Raw genomic sequence first — 24,000 nt, forward strand, 5'->3', positions numbered from 1 at the left:
CTGACACCACTCCCAGGCCTCCGTTCTTCAGCTGCTCACGTTTGACCGCCATCTCACCGCTCAGGGTCAGAGTCTCACTCTCAGGGTCGTAGCGTACAGCGGCACGCAAAGACATGATCTCCATACAGCAACCTTTCAGCAAGATGATCTGATCCTCGCAAGGCAGCTACACACACACACACACACACACACCCACATTACATCTGTCTTTAGTTTTGCCATTAGCATATTATTATAGTATTATTATTAAACGAACAACACACGTAGACCTAAAACGCCAAATTAATGAATCTGAATATATGTGTGTGTGTGTGTGTATATATATATATATATATGTGAGAGATAGAAAGAGAGAGGGAAAGAGAAAGAAAGCGAAGTGCACAGCTTATAGATATATATAAAAACAGTGATTTCAAGACCAAGCCACATAGCTTTAACATGCATATGATAAAATGAGTCAGTTTGGTATGAAATAAGACGCTGGTCTCTGGTCAGAGACAGTGTGCAGTGGAATGGCAGCTGGAGAACTGTGTACATTCAGTGTGCAGACACTAACAAAGAGCCTGCCATAGGTGGGATGTGTAGTCTACCAGGCGAAACACACACACACTCATGCTTTAAGCAGAACTGCTGCATGCTAAATATAGACAGTTTGTCTCATTGTGGTGACTAATATAGCGCTTTTGACATCGTTGTGCACACACACAGTCCAAGACGCTTCACTGATCCAAAGCAACACATGCTTTCACTCATGAATTCAGTCAACACACACGTACATCAACACCCCCCCCCCCCCCCCCCCCGCCACACTCCAACACACGCCCCCAGACCACCACGCTGTCATTATCTCTTTCCCCAATCAGCTAAGCAGGGGAAAACGGCCACAGAGGTTCATACAAGTGAGTGCCACAATGCTTCTGGGAAAGTGAGACTGGGTAATAAAGTTATTACACCACCGACAAGCCACATAACAAAAGCTAATTAGGCAGCAGAAAACACACACTCAGGCAAAGACCCACGAAACCAAGCCCCTTACCACAACACACAAACGCCTGGAGTACTGATCAGAATGACTCAGCCATGCCTCCAGGTATGCAGACACAAAAAGACGCGAGCAAGACACGAATACAGGGCCGACAAATCGCGCGCACGCTACAACGAGCACGCATGCATACGCGCGCGCACACACAGACAAGAACAAGCACACAGATGCATACTAGAATTAGCAGGCTGTGGCAGACGTGCACCCACAAACACACACACACACCCATGCGCAGTGGGAACTCACCTCGGAAAACATGGGCAGTTTTTTGGCAAAGTCAACAACACGTGTGATGGCAGGCGTGATGATCTTGGTGAACTCGCTGAAGGCCTCCAGGTCCACTTTGTCCCCATCCGACGTGGGAGCCACCGGCGACTGGCCGATGTCCTCGGGCTTGGACCAGCACACAGAGGTGGGTGGTTAGAGACACGTTTAGACATCCAGGGGAACCAGATATCATCTAACCAGAGCTGATGGGAACGGAAAAGCACGGTGGAAGCTGTGGCTGGGTAACGGCCTCGTGCTCTGGGGAGCGTGGCGCGACACACGGGCAGCGAAGTCACCCTGTCGCCTGTCATGTTAGAGGAAAAGAAACAGAAGGGCGGTGTGGGGGTGGTGGGGTGGTTTGGCCTCAGCGCGTTCAACGTGGCAGCACTGGCTATGGACAAGCAGGACGCGGTGCTCAGAACAGCGCGCGTCCACGCGCGTCAGGCTGGAGGCTGACTTCTGCGCACTTACAGACAGCTCCACAGCCGCTGCCGTCTGGTCCGTAAACCCCCCCACAGTGGTACGTACCGTTCCAGAAGGCCTCAGGGATGAGAGGGAGAAGACATGGGATGGGGAGAGCGGAAGGGGCCCGGGAGGAAGGAAGAACGTGTCAGAGATTGAGTAGGCTAGCGATCTGTGTCCGCTGGGACAGTGGAAGAGAGCGATCCAGAGACAGGAGCACCGGAGTCTTCCTCAAGGCCCGCTATTGTTGTTAGAGTCTTAGGTGTGGTAGCCGTACCTCCAGTTCAACACCCTCTTCACCTCACGGCTAACAGCCACAATAATAGCAGTGTGCTGCCTACAGCGCCAACTAGCACTCGCACAGTGGTACACATTCACAGGGGCCCCTCGTGCACTTTGACACCTCCATAGGAGCACGGGTCATAACAGAGATATAACGAAGATGGGTTTTAGAATGGGTTAAACGAAGATGGGTTACCAAAGGTTCAGGTTTAATAAAGGGTTAATATATGGGTCTCACCATAGGTTAAGATACGCAGGGGTTTTTGTTCCCCCCTTAACAATGGATTAGGATAAGATGGGTTTTACCCTGTCTTAAACTACGCTGAATCTTTTAATGGGATAACTTAAGTGGAGCTTTACTGTGGCTTAAGATGAGCTGGGCCCGGTGTACCGCTGAGGCCGGACCGGAGCACGGGTTCGAAAGTGCGGTGACGACGGAGCCAAAGGTTAAGCCCAGCCCACAGAGGGTTACTAGCAAAGGATCTTGTGTGACTCCATATTTCATTGTTTTGCTTACACAGTAGCTGCACGTCTGTCACTCAACCCCACCCCTCCACCCACTGCGTGTATCTGATGTTTCTATTTTATTTTTCATGCGGTTTATTCAATATGGGAGGAGGAGTTCATGTTGATAGCCTTGGAATGAGCTAGAATGGGATAATCCTTACTGACAGATGCTACGCACATATGTGCACGCACACACAGACACACACCCGTAGTCCAACACTCACACCGGCTGTGTAGACCGGCTCAGAAAACATCAGCAGGCAATTAAATACATTTAGCAATCAAAAGCAACAAAGATCCACCGTCCACTCCTCTGGAGATTTTCCAACCATGTGGATTGGTAGCTCAACAATGCTGTGTTAGTAAACTTACTCTTATGAAGAAGAAAATGTGCAGATAGTCTGACTCCGTTTTCTGTTTAAAAAGGCCCCTCCCTCATTAAGACACGCATGAATGCCAAATATCCCCACATCTGAGATTTTTTGCTTTCCTGAAATTTTCGTCAGAGCACACAAAGTGGGTGTGTGTGTGTGTGTGTGTGTGTGTGTGTGTCTCACTGACATACAAAACCCCCACACTGACATTCATGGAATGTGGCAAACGCTCTTGTACAGAAGACATACTTGTTTACCAGTATGGCAGTACAAGAACATCCAGGGAATTAAACCCATGACCTTCATGTTTCTAGCAACATTCTCCACCTGCTTCACCAGGTGACTGACACACACGCGCGCGCACACACGCACGCACACACACGGGCGCACACACGCGCGCACGCGCACACACACACGCACGCGCACACACACGCGCGCACACACGCGCACGCACGCACACGCGCACGCGCACACACAGGCGCGCGCACGCGCACACACACGCGCACACACACGCGCACGCACGCGCACACACACGCACGCACACACACGCGCACACACGCGCACACACACACACACACACTCTTTCACACAGCCTATGCACAGACTGTGTCGCTCACCAAAAACTTGCGCTTCTGTTTCCAGTGGGAGCCCTGTGCGTTGGTGTGGCGATGCGCCTCCGTCACCATGTGGATGAGCTCCCACTCAGAGCCCGTGGGCTCGGGCCGGTTCTGCAGCGTCTTCACCATCTCCTCCTTCCTCCTCCTCTCTCGGTTCTCCTCGATCAGACGGCGCTTCGCAACCCGCTTAGCCTCATCCAATACCACTGTGGAGAGAGAGAGAGAGAGAGCGCGAGAGAGAGCAGAGGGTGAGCGAGAGAAAGGGAAGAAAGGAAAAAGAATAACGGAGAACGACAGAACGAGGAGAACAAAGAATAAAAGATTTAAGTAAAAAATTAAAAATGAAAAAGGAAGCCAGCGAGACAAAGAGTAGCGTGATGATATATACACATCAGGAGGCTCCGATAAATCAAATAACTGAAAACACTTAACAGAGTGGACCAGGAAGAAATGAAGGAGGGAGGAAAAATGTAGCAGCCGGAAACCACGGAGACCACAAATCACAAATCGAGTGGGCAGTGAGGGAGACCCAGCATGCTCCAAAGGCGCGGGATGGAAGGCAGCGAACAAAGCAACGCCACGGGGCCTGGAGGAGGGGCAGAGCCCCGTGGAGCCATGGAAGCGACGGACAGGGGAGATGGAGTGTGGCTGGAAGCGTGGGGGAGCGGCCGCGCGCGTATGGTCACTCACGGTCCATGGCCATGCCCACGGCGATGCACTTCCTGAAGCGGCACAGCTGGCACTGGTTGCGGGTGATCTTGTCGATGATGCAACAGCCATCGTATTTGCACGAGTAGGAGGGGTGCAGGTTCTTCTGAATGGTGCGCCGGAAAAAACCCTGAGAGAGAGAGAGAGAGAGAGAGAGAGAGAGAGAGAGAGAGAGAGAGAGAGAGAGAGTGAGAGTGAGAGTGAGAGAGCGAGAGCGAGAGAGAGAGCGAGGTTTATTCAGTCCCAGTGTGTCACCTGCTATTAAAAGCAACTCATATCTATAAATGTGTTTCCCTGATCTCTATCTGCTTCTTGGCATTCAGTAGGCTGGTCGGAGGAGAGCGGCATTAACAGGGTGAGCGATGTTACTCAATCTGTCCTCCAGACGCACATACACAAACCCCCACATACAGAGAGATCAGACGGAGGTAGAAGAGAGAGACAGAGACATTCAAGATCAGAGGACTGCAGTCCATCAGCTCTGGCTGCTTCCTGTGTGTGAGAATAACAGAGCTGCACGGATGCCGTCACTGGACAGCCCACACACACACACACACTGACACACACACACTGACACACACACACTGACACACACACACTGACACACTTCTTTTCGGCTTGCAGATCGCTTTGAAGCTAAAGCGAAAGTGCGGAACAGCAGCAGGGCACAGAATGAAGCACCGCGGTATTCACCACACGGACAGCGAAGGCCACGATCGCCGCGCAAGGCTCCTGCAGTATTCTGAGCCCAAACAGCGGAGCGGTGGTTCTTTAACGTGTGCTGTGGCGGGTACCCACAGCTCTTGTGAACCGGACACACACCGTGGCGAATTACCCTTCCCCCCGGGTTTAGTCTTTGAGTTGGCTTAAAGACAGGTTACGGTGCGGTGAGCATGTCGCCGCTCTGCCAACACCGGAGCAGCGTGCGGTCACGGGCCCACCCAGGATCAGCGTGTGCGTGAGCGCAGGAGGGTCCCGACTCGGCAAGGCGGGATGGAGCCCGGGCAGCATGATGGGAGCAGGTTTAGATCCATGCCAGCCGAGCTGTCGGAGCCCATTCCAGACGTGGTGGCTCTCTTGCCTCATGTCCTCACAGCACCGTACTCACACCACAGTGCCAAGCTGCACATCGCAAAGAAAGGTCAGAGTTCATGTTTATTTGGATATGTGCAGAAATGTACAGGAACCGGCTGCATGGACGATGGATGCTTTTGGTCTTGTGGTTTTGGATCTGACCTTGGACCCAGGTCAAACACACGGGTGTTAAACGGCAGTCTGCTATGACCTTTCTGGGATAAGGGCAGCAGGAGGAGGGGCCTACCTTCCCGTCAGACGTGATGGAGCTGAGGGTAGGCCTGCAGTGCTCTGGTAGCACGTCAGTGTTACAGCATTACAGCGCTGACTGTCCAGAAGTCCAACCAGCGAGAACGCGGAGGATAGAGACTTTTATGGCTCTTCTGTAGCTTCTTATCTGTTGCCTCTGAGTGTGTGATTGCAGCTGGGTGTGACTGCTGACTTCTGCCTTTGCTACTGTGGGTGTTGGTGTTGGTGTGTGTGTGTGTGTGTGTGTGTGTGTGTGTGTGTGTGTGCCCACCTTGCAACCCTCACAGGTGATGCAGCGGTAGTGGTAGCCTGTGGCCTTGTCTCCACACACCACACATGGCTCATCCTTCTCTAGATAACTGGGGATGTACCCTACAACACAGAAGATAGGAGGAGTTAACACACACAAATCATTGGTATGGCCTGTTCATTCTTAATTAAATCCCAGAGTGTGTAACACGGCACCTGGTCAGACCTCGGCCTTCACCCGCCGCCTCACTGAGCTCCCTTCACACACACCCTTCCCCCTCCTTTGCTGAATGTACACGTGTGTGTACTCTGCATACTGTTCAGCTCAGCAAACAGGGAGTTAACACACACACACGCGCGCACGCACGCACACACACACACACACACACACACACACACACACACACACACACACACACACACACACACACACACACACACACACACACACACACACACTCCCTCTACCTCTCTCTTACTCCCTCCCTCTCTCACACACGCACAAATGCAGGCACACAAACACACACACGCACACACACACACACACACACACACACACACACACACACACACACACACGGAACATGGAGGGTTAACATGCAGACACAAGATAATTCTGCTCATATAATCCAGATAGTGAATGCAAGCTGTCACATGTGATGGCTTCACATATTTCATTCTTAGACACTCCAAGCAATAAAGCGAATAACTGCAACGTTTTTACTACAGACCACAAGCCCCATAGTGAACTACCTACTAGAACCTGCACTAGCCTAGCAGATGAAAGGAGAGCACAAGTCTGCAGGGTTAGTAGCGTTAAATAGCCTGCTCCAGCTGCCATAAAGACCCTTCCTCCGACAGGGAGAGAGAGGGGCTGTTCCCAACACTACTGCCCTTATTACAGTTAGTTTGCCTATAAAGATACAAAGAGAACTAGTGAGAGCTTTGGCCTTAAGGAGAGAGAGAGAGAGAGAGAGAGAGAGAGAGACAGACAAAGAAAGTGAGAAGCAGTGAAGGTGAGAGGATATCAGTTTGGGAGAGTGAGGTGTTGAGAGTAAGATGGTGATAGACAGAAGGGATGATGGAGAGATGCACTGTGTGCGTGTGAGTGTCAGAGTGAGAGTGTGAGCGTGTGAGTGTATGCCACATCTATGATATAGCAGAGGACAATGTATGTGCAGTATATAAAAGTTAGTGTGTGTGTGTGTGTGTGTGTGTGCGCGCCACATCTATGATATAGCAGAGGACAACGTATGTGCAGTATATAAAAGTTAGTGTGTGTGTGTGTGTGCGCCACGTTTATGATATAGCAGAGGACAACGTATGTGCAGTATATAAAAGTTAGTGTGTGTGTGTGTGTGTGTGTGTGTGTGCGCCACGTTTATGATATAGCAGAGGACAATGTATGTGCAGTATATAAAAGTTAGTGTGTGTGTGTGTGTGTGTGTGTGTGTGCGCGCCACATCTATGATATAGCAGAGGACAACGTATGTGCAGTATATAAAAGTTAGTGTGTGTGTGTGTGTGCGCCACGTTTATGATATAGCAGAGGACAACGTATGTGCAGTATATAAAAGTTAGTGTGTGTGTGTGTGTGTGTGTGTGTGTGTGCGCCACGTTTATGATATAGCAGAGGACAATGAATGTGCAGTATATAAAAGTTAGTGTGTGTGTGTGTGTGCGCCACGTTTATGATATAGCAGAGGACAACGTATGTGCAGTATATAAAAGTTAGTGTGTGTGTGTGTGTGTGTGCGCCACATCTATGATATAGCAGAGGACAACGTATGTGCAGTATATAAAAGTTAGTGTGTGTGTGTGTGCGCGCCACGTTTATGATATAGCAGAGGACAACGTATGTGCAGTATATAAAAGTTAGTGTGTGTGTGTGTGTGTGTGTGTGTGTGTGTGTGTGTGTGTGTGCGCCACGTTTATGATATAGCAGAGGACAATGAATGTGCAGTATATAAAAGTTAGTGTGTGTGTGTGTGTGCGCCACGTTTATGATATAGCAGAGGACAACGTATGTGCAGTATATAAAAGTTAGTGTGTGTGTGTGTGTGTGTGTGTGTGTGCGCGCCACGTTTATGATATAGCAGAGGACAATGTATGTGCAGTATATAAAAGTTAGTGTGTGTGTGTGTGTGTGCGCGCCACATCTATGATATAGCAGAGGACAATGTATGTGCAGTATATAAAAGTTAGTGTGTGTGTGTGTGTGTGTGTGTGTGCGCGCCACGTTTATGATATAGCAGAGGACAATGTATGTGCAGTATATAAAAGTTAGTGTGTGTGTGTGTGTGTGTGTGTGTGCGCCACGTTTATGATATAGCAGAGGACAATGTATGTGCAGTATATAAAAGTGTGTGTGTGTATATGTAGGTATTTGTATGCCACATCTATGATATAGCAGAGTACAACATATGTGCAATATATAAAAGTGTGTGTATACACACACACACACACACACACACACACACACACACACACACACACACACACACACACACACACACACGCACGTGTGTACAATCATGTATTAAAGTATATGTATTTGTGTCTCCAGTGTATACTGTATATGAATCTATTAGATTTTATTTCTTTTCATTTTTTCATACAGATTAAAATACACACCTACACACAAACTATTAATAAGAATCATTTGGCTACAGTTCTTAATTACAATTTATACTAATAAAACTATTTGAATTTGAACTGAATGAGTATACAAGCCTGTTTCTCTCTCTCTCTCAGGCTTTGAGGCAGCTGGAGCACGCAAACAACAAACCACATGCCACAGGCTTTCCATGGAGTCAGTTAGGGAGGTGCGGTCTGTTTCACACATACCACACAGGCCCTTTCCAGGCCAGAATAAGGAAAGAAAGGCCCCGTGCCCACCTGCCCCGGGCCCACCTGCCCCGGGCCCACCTGCCCTCTGGCCCACCTGCCCCCATGCCCACCTGCCCCCATGCCCACCTGCCCCCATGCCCACCTGCCTCGTGGCCACCTGGCTCAAACCCTGCACATCTGCTCTGCAGGCTTCAAGCCACTGATCAGTCAGTGGATAAAGTGAACATACCTGCAGGTAGGACAGCTGCCGATGCAAAGTTATTACAGAAACCGCCGTAAACCGGCCGCCTGCAGGCAAGGCGTCTTAAATAAAACCAATTCAGTGACGGGTGCAGTGAAGGGTGTAATGACATTAGCTCTGTAAAAAGAGCTGCCATCACTGTGCTGTCACTCCCCAATCCTGCAACATCACTGTAACGAGGTGTAGCCAAAGCATGACCACGCAGGTCTGCGCACATGCCAACAGACTCTGCACGGTTAATTACAGGGAGCGTTATATATATTCAAATGATCAGAAGAGAAACACACGCGCGCGCAAACAAGGCCAGGAAGCGATGCCTTATAATTCCTCCTTTCATGCCCATGTGCATGCACACACATCCCCCATACACATCACACAGGCACACACAAGTGCACCCCCACACACACGCACATGCACCTTCTCCCACTGATGTGTTTAACATATGACCCAGGCAGGAGCTTGACGACCTGCTGAGAGAATGCGGAATTCTGCAGAACTCTCCTTTACCCTCTCACCCTCTCTCTATCCTTCTCACCCCGTTCCGCCCCTCATTCGCTCGCTCTCGCTCTCTCTCTCGTTCCCTCTCTCGTGTCATGCATTCTGCCGTGCAGAGGGAGAGAAACGGAGAGGGATTTATTCGCGCAGATGACAGATGTGATGTAGGTTCCTACTCCTCCCGAGTGCGGGCGATAAATATCAGCCCGAGAGCAGAAAGACAGAGGCGGGAGTGATCCGCGGCTACGGCCCCCGCGCGTGCGCTCACCCTCCGCCTGCCGAGAGGCAGAGGGGCGGGTGGAGGTTGAGGGGGCTTCTGGGAGCCGGTCACAACCCTCTCAGCTGGATTTCCTGTGAGCCCATCGGGGAAGCGCAGCGTGAAAGGCGACGTGCAGGACGAGAACGCGACGTTTAGCGCACCCCTGACCATTATGGCATGTGGGGGCGGGGGGTGCTCTTACCAGACATGCTCTTCACCGAACACTGACTGTTCTTCCTCTTCCTTTTCGGGCCATCGAGCCACCTACAGAGAGGGAAAGGGAGAGAGAGAAAGAGAGAGAGAGAGAGAGAGAGAGAGAGAAAATGACATAAATACAGCAGTTTGAGAGCGCACAAGGACTTTAAGGCTCAAACGGTGGTGCATAATTCATGCAGCTCAGGTCTGAACCTTCCTGTCCTGTCCCCTCAGCACACCGGCTCCACCACCGCAGTCGAGAGCAGTGTTGGCCCCAGGGGCCCGGGTGCCCAGCCCGCCGCTCTCCCTCCACTGGGAGAGGATTACCCAAGACGGCTCTGCCCAAATGCCAGGCGCCTGGTGCACGCCCCGCCCCAGTGCCATCAGAGTGATGTGCCTTTGAAGCAGAGTCCTGGCTCTCCGCGTCTTATTGAATCTTGGCTGAATTTAATACAGTCTCTCATCTAACTGCAAGGGATGATAAAAACAAGATGCATGCATTGCCTAACCTTGAAAAGCACACACACACACACACACACACACACACACACACACACACACACACGACCGCAAGGACACACACCAAAACAAGTGCTTGCACACACACCCACATCCACACACCCACACACTCACACCCACAAAATGCCACTTTTCTTCACACAGGCATAGCTAAACCACACAAATGGCTGCAGCTGAGTGTACCTCTGGTCTTAGTTGACTAAACTGCAGATTTCATTCCAATGTTTCATCAAACCTGTACTGGAAAAGCATCCATATCTCATACAACAGTCTACATGCGTATGTGAAAGGAATGTCAAAGCTGCTTGGTCCTCTGAAGGTCTCCGTCTCCCATGTCCCTCTAGATCCCCGTCACCTCCAGCAGAATGTCTCTGATTCACTGTTGAATGTAGCTTCACTGATATACCTGTCAATCATCTTCCAGCCTAACCTTCTAACCTTCCAGAAGTCCCGAGCCAAGGCTTCAGCAGAAGCTGCTCTGTCGGGACTTCTAGCCAGTCAGAGTCAGACAGCATAAAGGTGGATTTCCCATTTTAAACAGGCATCATGAAGGACAGTCCCTAACATGGGGAAAGGCTTCAAATACTGCAGAATATCAACAGTAGTTTAAAAACAGGAGTTTATCTTCCTCAAAGACAAAGCACTTTGTTAGTGTGCCACATTTAAACGACTGCAGAAGAGATGGAGCAACACTGAAAGAGAAGCAGAGAGAGAGAACAATAAAAATGAAAAATGAAAGATACTTTGTGTTGTTCTATTCTGATTGATTAACTACAGACCTCAAAGGATGCTTGGCTAGGCACATGAATAAATGAATATCAGATTAATAGACACGGACATATATAGACTACAGCCAATCTAAATATAAGCAATTCATTTGGACAGTTGATGAAGGACCTCTGTCTAAAACATCCTGTGTCGTTACAATTTTTTTTATATATACAGGTTGTAGTTTTATAGTAAGTTATAGTAATATATATATATATATATATATATATATATATATATATATATATATATATATATATATATACACACACACACACACACACACACACACACACACACAGATATATATCTATAGCATGTCTGCCCTTTAATTCCCAGAATACATCAATGATTTCACACCCAAATAGAGGAGCTATGTTAATTCGTAATTGGCATAGCGCTCCCTTCACAGGTCAGCTTCCCAGAGCATGTGCAACTCCCACTCTGCAAGCACACGTATCTCACCAGCACTCTGTCCACAAATCTGGGTACAAGATTCATTCTGGCTGAGTGGAGTGGAAATAAAAAAGATTCCGAGTGTGTCCCAGATTGAATGATTTAAGTAGTCGTCCTTCCCACAGCTTTCTCGGCTAGATGAAATGTTCAGAGATCACCTTGATGTTTGGTGGCGCCCCCACTCACACACAGATGCCTTCTCACAGAACAACCCAACAACTTCAAAGAGTTCTTTTGCTCATTTGAGTCAGCAGCACCACGGTGGAAAAGCATTACAAGCTCTCAGACACGTGGAGTACCGCAATGCTGCCCAGCCAAGGAGCACCCAACCCACAGATCCGTGGAAGGTGTATGTGGGCGTGTACGTGTGCATGTCCGTGTGTGTGTGTGTGTTGCAAGTCTTACCTGATAACAGAGTGAGACGGTAGAATGTGCATGGCTGAAGCAGAAATCTGTGTTGGGGCCTGACATGGCTGTTTGAGCAAACTTCACCTCGCAGCGACTCACATCCACTGAGCTCGCAGCAAGCAGTCACACAGGCACACCTGCTAACGGTACGCATGTGCGTACACACGCATGCGCACACACTGCACTTGCATATGTGCACCCCCCTGGTTCTCACTCTCTGACTCCAAAACTATGAGGGGGAGGGTCAAACACTGTGCCACCAACTATCAGTGCTTCCTGTGACTGGCTGACTGTCATCATATGCTCTGTCTTCCTCTGTGTGTAAACTCTTACGCTACCCTGTGACTCAGCTGCTGCCTTCTAAGAATCCTTCTCTCCTTCTCTCTCTTGCGCTTTGCTCTAGTAATCCTGGTGCAGTGAAATATTCGGGAGACGGCGAGATGGGCAGGAGACGGCACACGTGGCAGGAATAAACACAGCCTCCGCCAGCCGGCTCCTCTTCCTCAGTCAGGCTGAAGGAGGGTCTGTCGCCGCACGGGACGGAGCTACAGACGTGATTAAACGGGAGCTGCAGCCCTTGTACATCTGCTCAGCAGAGTTAATGCTACATTTTGACAAACAACACCGGTGTCAGGGGAAACGGCATAAAACAGACCACGGATAATAAACGCAAAGATCCCGAAGAATCCCGTACTAAAGCAGCTGGCGCGCGGCGTGGGCTTTTTTAGGGACACGATTGATTCGCTATGAGCGACAGCAGTGTGTGCTGACAGATGTGGCAGTGTGCGGCGGGGAGCAGAGTCGCTTCTTCCTCACGTTCCTCCTCCTTAATCTCTCGCTGCGTGCTCGCCTTTGCCTTGCCTGTACTGATGTGCTGCGCGCACACACACTCACTCACCGACCTACACTCACACACACACACACACACACACCCCCCTACACACACACACACACACACACACCCCTACACACTCACACACCTACACTCACACACACTCACACACCTACACTCACTCACTCACACACACACCTACACACACACACCTACACATACACACACCCACACTCACACACTCATGATTTTATAAGGAGACGCTTATTTTAGCAGCGATCTAAATATGTACTGGCACCTTTAAAGATCTAATGTGCTTTGTCTCTACTGAGAGTAAGAGCTGGAGGGGAGAGGGGGAGAGAGAGAGAGAGTAAGGGAAGGATAGAGAGAAAGAGAGGAGAAAGAGATGGAGAGGAACAGAAAGAGAGAATGTGATAATGCGGTAGCTGGGTTGCAGAGAGGTGTGTAACACCACACACACGGTTCTACACGCCGTGTTCTACACAACATGCTCACCATCAGTCCATTTCCTTTTATTAACTTTGATGAAACAGTTTTCCAAAGCAAACGTTGCTTTGTTGCTTCAAATTTGTGTAAAAAAAAAAATAATAATTTAAGAAAATAAATAAATAAACGAATAAACCAACAGAAAAGCAGACTAGCGCTGTGTGTATAAAAGTATCTTAGAAAGGAAGTGTTTTTAATCTGCTTTGTTAAATGCTGCAGCGCTGAGACACACGTGCTGATTGTCTCCGCACGTTCATCAGCCTCAAAGTGAACTGAACAAATTGTTAATGTTCAGATTTTTTTCTCTTATTAATTTATATTTTAGGCAAAACAATGCAGCTGTATCTTCTATTTCCATTCAATCACACTGCCTACACAGTCTGTCCTCTTGTTTTTTATGCTGTAGATGCGGTATGTTATAGATCCGCCTCTTTCCACTTCCAGGCTGTGGTCACTTCATTCTAGATTTTGTTGGTGCGTTCCTTTCATGTGCATGTTTCATATTTAGATAATGCGCCAGACTGATGGTATATTTTAAGGATCAGTAGCATTTTAGTTTGTCTTGCTCTTTTAGATCATTTTTGTACTTTATTGAATGTGCTTCATCTAAATGGAATGATATTCAGTATTTTATTGCTATGTTGTATGTGCATGTGTAGGGGGTAAAGACCCAGTTCTGCTCTGTGTTGTATGTGCATTTGTGGGGGTAAAGACCCAACCGAAACTCCCCAAAGAGTTCATTTCAGTACCCAGGTAAGTATAGCTTGTGTTGTGTTTTAACATTTGTCCTCTGTAGGTAAACTGATATCTCTTTTCCTGAGATCTGGATCTGTTCTGGAAAGTCATGATTCTTGTCTTGCTGAGACACTGGCAGTACTGCTGTAGGAGTGACAGGCTTTGCTGGAAACCTTGTTCAGTGAGTGACTTTAGCACGAGGTCGTCAGCACAGAGCAAGCACGTGATTCCAGAGTCATGTAAAGTTTGGCCTGGCATGTGGGATTGGTCCAGTCCTGCTGCTAGGTCATGCGTGCAGATGTTAAATAGTGTAGGACTTAAACTACATCCCTGCATCACTCCATGACTCTAGAAGAAATCTGTTCTGTATTTTCTGATGACCACACATTTGCTCTTTTGAATATATTGACTTTAAATGTTTGCCCACATATTCCATTTTGAAGAAGTTTAAATAGGAAGCTGCCATCCCAAACAGAATCATTTTCTTTGGGAAAGTATATAAAGCAACGTTTCCTTCGATTTGGTATGATACTTCTGCCAATTAGATAATATAAAGACTATATATGGTCTGATGTGTGATGTTCTGGACATTAAACATTATTTCTTTGTGCTCAGAAATTTCTTCATTTCTGAATCCTCACAGAAAATTGGCTATTGCGAGAACACAGCGTTATGCTGTAGCCGTATAACCCACATCAGCTCTGGTTCCCTCAGCCTGTCCACATGCAGAACTACGGCAGCAGAAACCTCTCTCCCACGCCAGAGAAGTCAATCCCAGCGGCATCGCAGGAGAGAGAAAACACAGATGCACTCTCCCCTCTCGCTACCAAGCAGACTCTTCACGTATACCCATCTCAAACGAGTCTTTCACTTCGCTGTAATCTGATCCATTTCACTTTCGGTCGTCAGCTGAAGCCAATAAACGCTTTTTCTCCACACGTGGTGTTGGACAGAACTTCAAAGACAGATCAGAGGTCTCCAGTGGCTTCAGACAAACAGGTCACTTACAAGTCATGGAGGCAACAACCACCGACTGCTGCAGTGAAAATCACTCTATGTGGAATCATGAATCTCAGCTGTCACTTGCTACCACCACCGAGTGCCTACGGGCACCTAACGGCCAAGCTTCATGGGAGGATTCAAGTCCTCAGAAGTGGCGTGACATTGTAAGTGGAGCTTAAACTGCAGAACACAATGGCTAGCAGATGCAGCATTAGCAGGAAGACAGGAGCCAAATGCACATCTGCACTTGCTATATTTGATGCTATTACTAGGAACCAGGGACGTAAGCATATAGTGCTGTATTAGTGCTCTGTACACGACTGATCTAGAACCATCGCCACAGGGGGAGAGCACCTGGTCACATACATCACTTTAGCAGACACAGCGTGCTCCTACAAGGGCAAAAGGAATAAAGTCGTAAAATAAGCTTATTTTCAAACTCTCAAGTGCTGTTATCCGGAGCTAACCAGGTTTACAAAATAATATTTAGTCATTGCGTATGCATGGTACCCGTTTCAAGTTCCTGACATTACAATATCATTGACACGGACCATGAATGACCCAGGTGTGTCTGTGGGTGGTGCAGCGAGATGCATTCATATGACATGCACGGGTCACGCGAGGTCATGCATTCATATGACATGCATGGGTCATGCGAGGTCACGCATTCATAAAATGGGCACAGGTCATATGAGGCCATGCATTCATACAGCATGCACACGTATGAAGAGACTGCGGTATCACATTCTGAGGTAGTGTCTGGTTTTGGACTTGCTCTGGTTAAACACTAGTGATGAACCTCAGCCACGATGCTTTCGGCATTTCCTTGAAGGGTGAGAGCTACCGCTGTTTACAAACCTAAATCTAAATTATTGTAACGTGGAGACAACAAAATAATCTTGCAAATGTATTCCTGTTGTATTCTATTTAAAAAGTGCTATGTAAGATCATAGGTTGCAGCGACACCTCAGATCGACATTCAGTCACTTGAATGTACATTCAGCAAAAATGCCTCCATCATCTTCACCAGCACTAAGGTGTTTTTTTTTCTGGGGATACCGTGACCATGCAGGTGTGGGGAACCTGGCCCTGCTGAAAACTGCTCCCTGGTCAGACCTTAGAGCAGAACTACAGGATAAAGAGGATGCCCAACATGGTGCCAAACTCACGCTCTCACTCTCTCTCTCTCTCTCTCTCTCTCTCTCTCTCTCTCTCTCACATAATGTATTCATATATAAACAAAACAGGCTAAGGTACTGCTTGTCAACTCTGAGAGCACACTGTGTTTCAAAATATGACCAGCAGTCAGCTGAAGTGAATCTTCCAATGCAGATAATGCAAAAAAAAAAGGAGACTGGCAGTATTTCAGGATGTTATATTACAATTGTCAAAATTCCAGCAAGTGTCAACCAAAAACTAACATAAGGCCAATGTCCCCTCTGAGCAAGATCGCATTGTGCAACCTAATCAACATTCTAAACCCAATTAGATACGTCAGACTATTTTAAACTCACAGCATTGCATGGAGGATCCAAAGCATTTAAACTAGAACTGTACATTATCCCCTGTGTCACGTTTGGCCACTCCTTTGTGTCTCTGTCTCCTTAGCAACCACCCTTGTGTCTTTGTTTTGTTTCCTGGTTTAATTCCTCATTTCGTTTCTAGTCTCCGCCCCTCATTAGTTGTGTCTCTTCCTCGTCGTCTGTACCTGTGTAGTTGTGTGTGTGAACCGAGTATTGGCCACGTCTCGTCTCTGCTCATTGTTGCTTGCCTGCTTGTTCGCCCCGTTTTGTTTACTTCGTCACGTCTGCCATTTCTTGCGGTTCCGACCCGGGACCGTTCTACAGACCCTGATTTTAGGGTTGCCCCTAATCAATCTCGCTCTTCTCGGTGTTCGGGTTTCGTGTCGCTTTTGCTCATTTACACTCCGACGATGAGCTAACAATGGCTTTTGCGATACTCAGGAGGCTGAAATGCGCAAATGAGCTCTCGAACAAAATTTTTATTGTGTTCTAAGGACACCTTTAATAAATTGCAAAGAATAATCATAACCTCAGACTATCTGAATATCACAATTCTGATTTCTAATTACACCTAGACACACCTAAAGCATACAGGCATACACAAGCACACAGCCCTCAATGGACTGTACAGGGTACAGAGTATAAGATTTAGCCTCCGGACCTGTAAATGGTTCAGTGACCCTTCACAAGCATTACGTTTTTCATTTGGTGCTTGGGAACGGTCTCTGGTGGACGCACCAGAGTAAACACAGTAAATACTGCTAATAGAAGCAGGTAAAGGATTTTTGCCCAAACTCGAGGCGACATCTGCCTGGAAAATCGATGATATTTGTATGCGGATATGACGAGCACCAAGTCAGCTGAGGAACAGAAGGCAATTCAGCCTGTAATTTTCTCAGGAGAGGAAGGAGACAAATACAGACACGGCGGATCTGGACGACAATACACCTACAATGGATCACCGGTAAAAGAAGAAACTACCTCAGCACTCCATGGAAATTTAATCCCCTCCAAGCAAGGCTAAGAATGACACGTTCAGCGTTGCACAGATGCGTAGGCTATGCATGAACAGCTTATATCACTGCTGCAGAGAGGCTTTTTGATCAGGTCTTTCTTACACAGACATAACAAGGAAGTGAACTAGTCAACCATCACCTGTCGGCCTCGGAATTCCTTGGAAAGGTTGGGGTGCTCGTCCAACAGATGCCTGACGTCTCCTCCAACGTGGAGCTGTGTTTAGGGCCTTGCCTTTTTTTGCCCTCTGTTAAGATGAAATATCTCCATAATCCACGTCCTCCTCTGTCTCAGTGAGTTCAGGTGTTACTGAAGCCATCTCTTCACGAACGACAAAGTGACCTGCTGTCTCGGCTGCAGCCACTGGCTCACGTACTGCTTGGCTCATGTTTCAAACTCAGTCAGGATGGTTTCCTCCAATATCACACACACACACGCCACTAGCAACGTCTCTGCAGTCAGCACTGGGCATAATGAGACAGATTCCTATTAGCCAATTCAAAACTGTAGTGCCACGGTACGAGGAGTAGGAATGGGGTGTGTAGTGGGGACAGTGTGTGTGTGTGTGTGTTGGGTGACGGTATCTACGTGTGTATTATGGACTATGGCAGGGTGAGTGTGCTTGAACAGAAGCCAACATCTGGGCTGTGGTGAGCTGGACGAGCTGCAGCTCAGGGTGAAACAGATGACACAGAGGGAGGTGCAAGGACGAAGAGGACACGGAGGTCACACACACACACACACTCCACTCTAGTATATTCACTGGTATTATCACTTATGTTGCTTTATCTAGTTTATCATAATTTATTGTATTTTGTGAAATGTTATTGTTTTGTTACCACCATCATCATCATGTTTTGCTCCGAAACTAATTGCTTTGGCAAAACTGTACCCGATACACTAAAGCTACGCTGAAAATAAAAAAAGAGACAGTGAGAGAGAGGGGGGGGGGGAGAGAGAGTGAGTGAGAGAGAGAGAGAGAGAGAGAGAGAGAGAGAGAGAATGATATCTGTAGAGGAGCAAAAACAATTAAAGTAAAGAAATTGCGCAAAGATACATTGCTCTCTCTGTAGCGTGCACACACACAAATATGTGCACACACAAGTGTGAGTGCGCAGGGCATACACCGAATGGGTGTGTATGACTGACTGGCAAAGACACTGCTGTGGGTTTAGAACACAAGGGACAGTCTGCTGTCTTGCACACACAAAGAGCCTGCACACTGAGGTGTGTGTGTGTGTGTGTGTGTGTGTGTGTGTGTGTGTGTGTGTGTGCGCGTCAGTGAGTGTGTGCTGTTCTTGGGCAAAAACCCCACTGCCCAGAGTTTCAGCTCCTCTTCTGCAGGTTCAAGGCTTTATGAAAAGGTCATGCATGTGTGTGCATGCGTGCTTTCCCATGCATGTGGCCAGAGTACATGCTGAAGCAAAACTCTGAGTGACATACACTCTCTCTCTCTCTCTCTCTCTCTCTCTCTCTCTCTCTCTCACACACACACTCAACAGCAAACAAGAGGACAAACACAGATAGAATGAATTATGCAGTGACTTATGCACTCTCCAGATACAGCCCAGCGCCTCTAGAGGCCTCTGCACCCAAAACCAAGCCATGATCTGTGGAGTGGCGGGACTCACCGTTTCTCGTCTCCCTCTGACAGGTTAGGGTCCTGCTCCTTGGGCATGTGTTCCATTCACCTTAATTCCATCCAGCAGCCAATCATGTGAGACTGAGGCAGGCCCCACCCGTGGATGAATGCTTGTCATTCGCGTGGATGAGTCACATGGGGATCCCAGGGCTCTATGGAGCTGACCAATCCCAGCACGCGTTCCGACCGTGACAAGGCCTGGAACAAAAGAATCGACAGCCGTGTAAACTCCAAAGCTGCCGGCCCGTAACAAGCGAAGGCGACAGCGGTCAGACACATGCGCGCAGCTGGCACAGGGGCCCGGGAGCATTCCAAGACGTTTTGTGAAAAAGCAGTAGATTATCTTGTGCATTGTATGCAATCTTGATTTTGCCACAAAATAAAACACGTATAACTTTGTTACAACTCCAAGAAACCAAGCAACTAATCAATTTGATGTTCAAATTTCACACGTGGAAGAGTAGAAGGAGGAAAGAAGGAACCTCAAACGCAGCACGAGACCCGAGCGCTGAGCGCCCGGGGAGTCAAGCTGCCCGACGTACAAACGCACGGAGAGCGTCGACACGGAGGACCGAACTGCTCGCACCGCTGCTCTCTCTGAGAGCTTTGTTCCTGGGAAAGAATGGAATCTGGAGTGGTAATTAAAACTCCAGTTGGCCTAGCTGCATTTCCTAAGCTGCACCTGTACCTCTGGTCTCAGTTCCTGCCTGCGTTAGGCAGGGAGCAGGTCGTCATCTGGCTCGGGGGTTCAGGCTCTTGTCAGCAGCCTTGGCTGAAAGACAAGGCTGGCTAAAGGCGCAACCCCAGCGCCTGGGTCCTCTGCTCCTCCTCCACACGTGGAAGTCATCACAGTCCACGCCAGACCACAGCCCCAGAGAAGCAGCCTTGCTTGAGCCGAGGACCGTGGCTGGGGATCCCCGGCATTAGCCAAGCACGGCATTCTCTGCAGGAATGCATGGCGGCCTCTCCTGGTCCCATCACCGTGCTACACTCCCTCTGTCCAGCCAGCGCCCCCAGAAGACATGAGAGAAGTCCCCCTTTCCCCCACATCCTCTTGGGCTATAGACCGTCGCTACGTGGCTACACGCTACGTATACGCCGCAGGATGCTAAAGCTCCGTGCTGCTGAGGTGTTAAGTCTGTCCCCAGTGCTGGCTGAGCCGCACCCACCCACCCACACACACAGCTATACAACATGATGGAGAGTCTTGCCTACAAGCAGACACAGGAATCTGGTTGTGTAACACGAATGACTCAAATTGGGCCTATAGCAGGTCAAAGCTACACATAAGCTAAATCCAGATTTGGTGAACACTAGCGCACACCTGACACAAACGAGCATAATGCGGTCTCGGCCTTCTCCTCAGGGGCAAGATCTCACCTGTAAGAGCTGCTGGATGTGTGGGCATAAGAGTTTAACAGCTGTGAACCTCTTATGATGTGAGCAGCACTAAGTACAAGCAAAGGCATGAGTAACTTCCCAAATTCCCTCTGCCTGTGTGTACACATACATATATGTGCGTGTGTGTGTGTGTGTGTGTGTGTGTGTGTGTGTGGGAAAGAGACTATTTGGCCAAGATATTTGCGCTGGGGCTTAAAACCCAGTCTTGTTGGAAAAGAGAGCTGTGTGTATATGTATTTGCACTGTTAGTGATATGCACACAAAATTGAGCCAAGCACCCAGCTGGTCCAACATTATGCATTCTGAGCAGAGGCGCACGCACACCCTGCGCTTCAAGGGCACGGCAAAGCAGTGAGACGCCGGTGCGGTGCGAGCTAGCGGCTTTGAAGCGAGCATGACGCGTTCACCAAGCCTCTCGCCTTTCATGACGCTGGCGAGCCCACACCAGCTCTGGCTAAGCACACCGCTTCATCAGCTCTGCTGTCTGTCTAGCTCATACGAGAGAGAGAGAGTGTATGAGTACACAGTAGCCTCTTGCAGTGACTTGTCGATGTTGAAAGCAATTTGTTCGGAGCGATGAATGCAGGAGAGGCGGGTGAGTGGATGGAGAAGTGTAAGAGCAGGGCAGAGAAACCTCTTAGTCATGCTGACAGCCGCATCACACGCCGCATCCCAAGCGGAGAGGAGTTGTTTTGTTGTTGTTTTTGGTTTTTGTTTTTTTTAATAAACGTGCCCCACACACACACACACACACACACACACACACGCACGCACACACGCACAGTGTGCACGCGCACTGCGTCTCCCCACCACCGACACCAGTACGATAGCAGGGCTGAGCGCACATGTGGCCGTGCTTGGCAGCTCCCACCTCCTGCCCCCCCCCCGCCCGGGCCCCAGTCAAGCCCATAAAGCTTCTCACCATCAAACATTCAGGAGCTTTAAAAGGAGCTTTATAGCCTGGGGCTCCTGTTCAGGAGCTGCAGCGAGGAGCGGAGGACGGAGAGAGAGAGAGAGAGAGAGAGAGAGAGAGAGAGATGGAGTAAGAGGAAAAAAAAAAAAAGACAGAAAGGCATTTTCAGGTGCTGGGACTGCAGCTGAGAGGCTGTTCTGCTGCAGGGGCGAAACGTGGGGACGCAGCAATAAATCAGGGCTGCGGCAAAGACCCGACATGGATGCCAGCAAAAGCAGCACGGGCACCTGCGCGGACGGCGGGAGCAAAGCCAGCAGGGATGACGCGGCAGGTGCGGCTGAGTCAGCGCTCCGCCTCCACGGTGCGACAGGGCCTGCCGCCTCCGGCCACCTGCCCAAAGTTTTTAGTCGTTCTGGAAATGGTGGACTCCGGCATTCCACCCCAGGGCCCCTCCTGCACTCTCTGCCGTGGCGGCGCGGAGCAGGGACGTCACCGGCAGACTGCGGCGCCAATTCTGCTAATTAGGCTCCCCGACTGTCGGCGTCCTCCTCATCCCTGAACCTCCCTCTAAAAGGGAAGAATGATGGCCAAAAAAAAAAAAAAAAAAAAAAAAGATCCCTTTCCGGAAGAGTAAAAAAAAAAACGAGATGTGAGACTGGAGCTGCGGTGCGGGCTTACGTTCAGCGAGCGAAAACACGGACTTCAGCCCTGCTGGTGGGGCTGAGGTCACCACGAACAGGCTAGAAATCTGACTCGAGATGAACGATGCTGCAAAGATGCGCCCCAAAGGGAGGGCAGGGCAGGGCAGGGCAGGGGAGGGGCGATCGGAGTGGGTGGGGCTAGAAAAGCAGCCCTCCCACACTGGGAGGGGCAGAATTGCAGCGAGTGCTTCGATTTCGTCTGCTGAAACAAATAACCACAGAGATATTTCCAGTATTCTACCTTCATACGTGGGGCATTGTGTTAATGCCAGCTTCTCCAGAACAACACAGTGAAACTAAATAAGGGCAAAACGTTTACCAGCTTTAAAAAGGAGAAACCCTTCGGTGTGTCCTCTGCTCCACGCCTCAGTGTGCCATCCACCCTCCACCCATACCCCATCATACCTCGGATAGCTCCCTCACTCTGTTGAGCACCAGACGGCCTCCAAAGGTCAGGCATTATGACAGCTTACCTTATCCATACAAGCTCCTCGGAAATAACCCCCCCCCCCCGCCCCCACCTCCCCCCACGCTGCCCCCACCTCCGCCCCCCCCCACGCATTAGGCAGAGCCGTCAGACAGATGTGCCTGGTGTATGTAGCCTGGCTGCTAAAAGACAACACCGCAGACCTGATTAATATCGCAGGGTTATTATTAGGCGCTAATCTGTCTCACCCGAGGAGAGCCAGCGCTGCCTCTTCCCAGGAGATTGTGCGCCAGCCCGTCCCCGACCTGCCCGGATGCCCCGCCACCGACACGCTCGGCCTCGCTAGGATAGTGGCCCAATGTTACGTGATCGTGATCGGCGCATTCCGCTCCTCCACGTCTGAGTCCGAGCCGCCATCACTGTCTGCTTTCAGCCTGTGCTTTCTTTTTGTGTTGTGGCTGTGTGCACACGCGCACATGTGTGCGTGTGTGTGGTGGGGCGTTCGGCGAGGGCCTGTGCAGTCCAGGGGGAGGGACTAGGTATGGGAGGAGACGTGAGGAATGCAGCAGGCAGACAGAGGCGGGCTGTGGGGGAGCTAAGTCGCACGAAGGTCAAAACACTTGGTGCAGTAAAGCGCATGGCGGAAAAAGAGCCATGGAGCAGGGCATGCTGGGAAACGGAGTCCTGCTCCCTGCTCTTTCAGCATGCAGCAAGTGAAAGGCCTCTCTAAATTCCACCTTCCTTTCTCTACATTTTTTTTTAATCACTGTAGACCAAATCAAAATTATAGTCTAATTATAGCAAGCCTATGTATGACTATGTTAGCTGTACCCTGTGCTAGGCTGACTGGGCTGCCGGATTGGTAGAGAGACTGTACCCCGGTCTGCAGGGCTGGCACCGAGACTGTACCCCGGTCTGCAGGGCTGGCACCGAGACTGTACCCCGGTCTGCAGGGCTGGCACCGAGACTGTACCCCGGTCTGCAGGGCTGGCACCGAGACTGTACCCCGGTCTGCAGGGCGGGCACCGAGACTGTACCCCGGTCTGCAGGGCGGGCACAGAGACTGTACCCCAGGCTGCAGGGCTGGCACAGAGACTGTAGCCCAGGCTGCAGGGCTGGCACAGAGACTGTAGCCCAGGCTGCAGGGCGGGCACAGAGTCCATGTTCCCCACACTTGCTCTGACGATTTAATGCTCAGTACTGCGCTTCCAGCCTCTCCAGAACACATCAATAGCCAAAACACCATTCAAACACACCAGCAGCTCTCCACGTAATGACCTA

The 24,000-nt window shown here is 49.5% G+C and overlaps 1 protein-coding gene across 6 annotated transcripts in view; it reads right to left on the minus strand.

The window, feature by feature from the left end:
• The window catches only part of thrab (thyroid hormone receptor alpha b), a 105,928-nt gene that overhangs the window by 13,864 nt on the left and 68,064 nt on the right, over positions 1-24,000 (minus strand). For 4 of the 6 annotated variants that reach the window (XM_081698319.1, XM_035533775.2, XM_035533776.2 and 1 more), the window contains 7 exons: positions 19,267-19,475; positions 9,879-9,940; positions 5,854-5,954; positions 4,242-4,389; positions 3,552-3,757; positions 1,289-1,435; positions 1-166 (listed from right to left, as the gene is read on the minus strand). The exon at positions 1-166 is cut by the window's left edge and continues 93 nt beyond it. In XM_081698319.1, the coding sequence (XP_081554445.1) occupies positions 1-166; positions 1,289-1,435; positions 3,552-3,757; positions 4,242-4,389; positions 5,854-5,954; positions 9,879-9,940; positions 19,267-19,322 (886 nt within the window). In that variant the 5' untranslated portion in view covers positions 19,323-19,475. The other 2 variants (XM_081698320.1, XR_014117359.1) reach the window with 2 other exon arrangements.

This window comes from Electrophorus electricus, chromosome 15, assembly GCF_041902795.1.
Source record: "Electrophorus electricus isolate QZ-2024a chromosome 15, ASM4190279v1, whole genome shotgun sequence".
Classification (NCBI taxonomy): Eukaryota; Metazoa; Chordata; class Actinopteri; order Gymnotiformes; family Gymnotidae; genus Electrophorus; species Electrophorus electricus.